Source organism: Chelon labrosus (assembly GCF_963514085.1).
Source record: "Chelon labrosus genome assembly, chromosome: 5".
Classification (NCBI taxonomy): Eukaryota; Metazoa; Chordata; class Actinopteri; order Mugiliformes; family Mugilidae; genus Chelon; species Chelon labrosus.
The window spans coordinates 14,745,261-14,749,120 of NC_140341.1; the positions used below are offsets into that span (position 1 = coordinate 14,745,261).

Consider the following 3,860-nt stretch of genomic DNA (forward strand, 5'->3'; position numbering starts at 1 on the left):
CCTGTGTTCTCTCCTTTGTTTTTCTGGCATTCACCGGTGTCTTTTTCAAGATTAGATGTGTTTGAAGTCTTTCCTTCCCCTGTTACTCTGCACAAGTTACAACATATTGCATTGGCTAGTTAGCCGTCTCTGCTAACTACACACAGTTCACTTTCATGCCTGTCCAAATTTATTTTCTTACTTCATTTATTCTTATGTATGATATGTTGTAGGGACTGCTTGTTGTTTTACTGTGCCGATTGTTTGAAGTACTGCTGCTGTAACACTACACTTTACTTTAAAGGATTAATAAAGTGTCTTGAATCTTGAATTCGTAAAACATGTCGTGAAGAAAATTACTAATTGTCTTTGCAGCTAATTATTTGTTGAGTTATACCCCATTTTTGTGAGACCAAAGTGACTTTGACCTGTGACCTTTGACCTCTCATTCCCTCAAGGCGTTCCTGGGACCTTGGATTCAAAAGAAGGTGACAAACAGACAACCTGAAAACATAATGCCTCTGGCCACAGCTGCTGACATTTTTTCATAATTCTGAATCCTTTAATTACTCTCTCCTCGTTATGACAACGTGTCTCATAAGTAGGTACTGCATCACATTCATCAGATTCTGAGTCTTGATTAGGAACGTCACCTACATGGCCACAGCAAATGTTTTTGAGCGTTCGTGAGGATTAAGTGGTCAGTTAGAGACAAGATATAACGATAAGACCTCAGCTTTGATGTGGTGAGTCTAGATGACTCTTCTTTTTAAATCTGAGACAGTTAAGCTGACACACGTTTTAAATTCATCATTTGAAATTTACTGGTAATTAGGCCACTATCGGGTTTTAATTTAATCTCTTAAAGGTTGTTACAATTTTCTCATTCCTCTCTGATTTACAGCAGCTTTGTCTGATTCCTCATTGAGTTTTCATGATGTCTGCGCTTATACAAACACTTCAACACTACACAAATGTTTATTTTTGCATCTTCATATTTTTGCATTTGAGCCCCAATGTTCTACACCGGGAACTTTGGGATTTGTGTCTTCAAATCTAAATATTTAGTTGTCTTGTGCATACATTTAAATATACGTGACCAAACTTCAACTCGGCATTTTTGGTATTTATGAAACTTCACGACTGGCAGAAGAATTAAAAAAATGCCAGCGGGAGTCGGTGCATTTCATGCATTTAATTAGTCAGTAGATGGAGCCATAGTGTTGTTCTACAAGGGGTTTGGTCTATTTTTGAACACCGTGTGGACTGGAAACCACCGCCGTGAGAAGCAGACGAGCGAACGGATGGAGACGCGTCTTTTTTGTGTGCCCTTCGTGGGCAACTTTTTCCTGAACCGTGATTTGTCCATGAGATGGGGACGACTGTTGGTGCTGTCAGTTGTGCTGGTGAGCAGAAACGCCGAAGGTAAATCGTTTATTTTATTCGAGAAAAAACTGTAGCGGGGGGAGAGCGGTACTTCCTGTCAATATGTGGGTCACTGACTTGTGCATGACTTGTGCATGCCTTAGATGACGGTCTAGGCTTTTATAGCTACTTGTTTAATCACTGATGGTTAGATGTTTTAACTTGAATTCCGTTTCCAAGTATGTTGATCGGTAATCTGAAGTTAATTGGAGTCAAGATCCTTTATTGTCATGAAGTCCCTGCAGAGATTACACTTTTTTAAGACTAAAAAAACTAACTAACTAGGAAAATCCTCTTGAGACATTCTATGAGACATTCTACAGTCTGACACAGAGAGACAGACACAACCATTCACACTCACACCTACAGCCAATTTAACGAGCATGTCTTTGGACAAGCCGGAGTACCCGGAGAGAACCCACGCAGAAACAGGTAGAACATGCAAACTCCACACAGAAAGGCCCCAGTCGGCCCATAGATTCAAACCCGGAATCTTATTGCTGTAGAATAAAAAATATGTAACAAAATAAAATAAAATGTATAGAATAGAAATAAAACAGAAGTGTGAGTGTGTGTGAGGCAGCTCAGCAGTGAGTAGTCTGATGGTTTGTGGTTAGAAAATGTCTCTGAACCTGGAGTATAAACCCGGAGGAGTCTGAAGCTGGGGGGGCTGTATCAGAGAGGTAACTAAAGTTACTCTCAATTCATTGTGGGGGTAAATGTGAAATAAATAACCTAAATGCTATCAGGTGCAGATGCATACATTCTACTTCAGACTCATTTTATTGTAATGTGGCCGCACACATTAAAGTGGTGAGAGGTGACATGAAAGCTTAATACAATATTATGCATTTTCCAGCCCTCCAGGTGATCGGTGGAAGCGCGACCGTGGTGAAAGGAGGGACTGCTATCTTACCCTGTATACTCATCGACACCACAGAGACCCTGACTCAGATTTCATGGCAGAGGAGAACCAGGGGAAAACCTGATAATGACAGTTTCTTTACCATCCAAGCGGATGGACCCAGATTTTTGAATGGAAATGATAATCGATTTAAGTTTGTTGGGAATTTTAATGAGAAAAATGGATCTCTACAGTTGTCCAGTGTTGAATTGAAGGATGAAGGCAGCTACTCGTGCATCTTCACTTTGTTCCCCAGTGGAAATCACAAGACAGAGATACCTCTGAACCTGCTTGGTATGATGAAACTATACAGTTAAAATGTTGTGTTGTTTTTACCTTTTAACTTTTATATTGACTGTTTTCATGTGTGATGACTATCCTAGTGCCTCCAGTCACAACCCTGAAGCTTAATAATGTACTTTTGGGTAATGAAGAAGTTTCCCTTGCTACCTGCACGGCTGCCGGCTCCAAGCCTCCTGCTGAGGTGACCTGGCTCACTGGTACCCTGGCAGTGAGGGTCACAACCAACTCCACCCAGCATGCCAATGGTACGACTACCACAACCAGCTCACTGTTTGGAGTCCCTACCACAGAAATCAACAAGCAGTCAGTTCAGTGTGTGATCAGAGCAGCTGCCCTGCTTGAAGAAAAACTCCTGAATTTCACCATACAAGTCTACTGTGAGTATACAAATACTGCCTTACACTGAATTCTTATAGATTTTCCTGATGTTTAAATAATTACATTTATTGTTAAAAGGTACACAGACACAAATCAAACAAGATGTGTGAGTGCAAACATTGCCAAACCTTGAATATCTGAGGATTTCTTTACTCTGTGGGGTTGTTACAGCTTTGTCTCTTCATTGTGTTACTCCACATTGCTTTTCTAGATAAAGGCATGAATCGACCCAAAGACTTGGTACAGAGGGCCAGGGTCAGGACAAAATGATGACCTCGACAGTGGATCCGGAAAATATTTACAGTGCTTCACTTTTTCCACATTTTGTTATGTTACAGCCTTATTCCAAAATTTTTTCCATAAAATTCTATTCACAACACATCATAATGACAATGAGAAATTTTGCAAGATTTTGCAGATTTTTGCAAATTTATCAAAAATAAAAAAACTAAGAAATCACATGTACATTCATACTCACAGCCTTTGCCATGAAGCTCAAAATTGAGCTGAGGTGCATCCTGTTGACCACTGATCATCCTTGAGATGTTCCTACAGCTTAATTGGAGTTCACCTGTGGTAAATAAGGCACACACCCATCTTTATAAGGTCCCACAGTTGACAGTGCATGTCAGAGCACAAATCAAGCATACAGTCAAAGGAAATGTCTGTGGACTCCTGAGACAGGATTGTCTTGAGACATAAATCCGGAGAAGGGTACAGAAAGATTTCTGCTGCTTTAAAGGTGGGGATGCTGTGGGGATGTTTTTCAGTGGCAGGAACTGGAAGACTAGTTAGGATAGAGGGAAAGATGAATGCAGCCATGTACAGAGACATCCTGGATAAAAACCTGCTCCAGACCCTAAGCACACAG

General features: G+C 40.6%; 1 protein-coding gene across 1 annotated transcript; it reads left to right on the forward strand.

Annotated features, from left to right (window-relative positions):
- The first annotated feature begins 214 nt into the window (after window positions 1-214).
- LOC311488173 (poliovirus receptor-like) lies at window positions 215-3,335 on the forward strand. The gene is made up of 3 exons (XM_084544706.1): window positions 215-1,404; window positions 2,264-2,602; window positions 2,692-3,335. Exons 1-3 carry the CDS (start codon window positions 1,284-1,286, stop codon window positions 3,015-3,017), a joined length of 786 nt encoding a protein of 261 aa, XP_084400832.1. The 5' UTR covers window positions 215-1,283; the 3' UTR covers window positions 3,018-3,335.
- The last annotated feature ends 525 nt before the right edge of the window (window positions 3,336-3,860 follow it).

What these genes read in the sequence shown, in the direction of transcription:
- LOC311488173 (XM_084544706.1), top strand. Translation starts at nt 1,284, where the DNA reads ATGGAGACGCGTCTTTTTTGTGTGCCCTTCGTGGGCAACTTTTTCCTG. An exon ending in GGTGAGCAGAAACGCCGAAG is followed by an intron (nt 1,405 to 2,263) that starts GTAAATCGTTTA and finishes TGCATTTTCCAG; the next exon opens with CCCTCCAGGTGATCGGTGGA. An exon ending in GATACCTCTGAACCTGCTTG is followed by an intron (nt 2,603 to 2,691) that starts GTATGATGAAAC and finishes TGACTATCCTAG; the next exon opens with TGCCTCCAGTCACAACCCTG.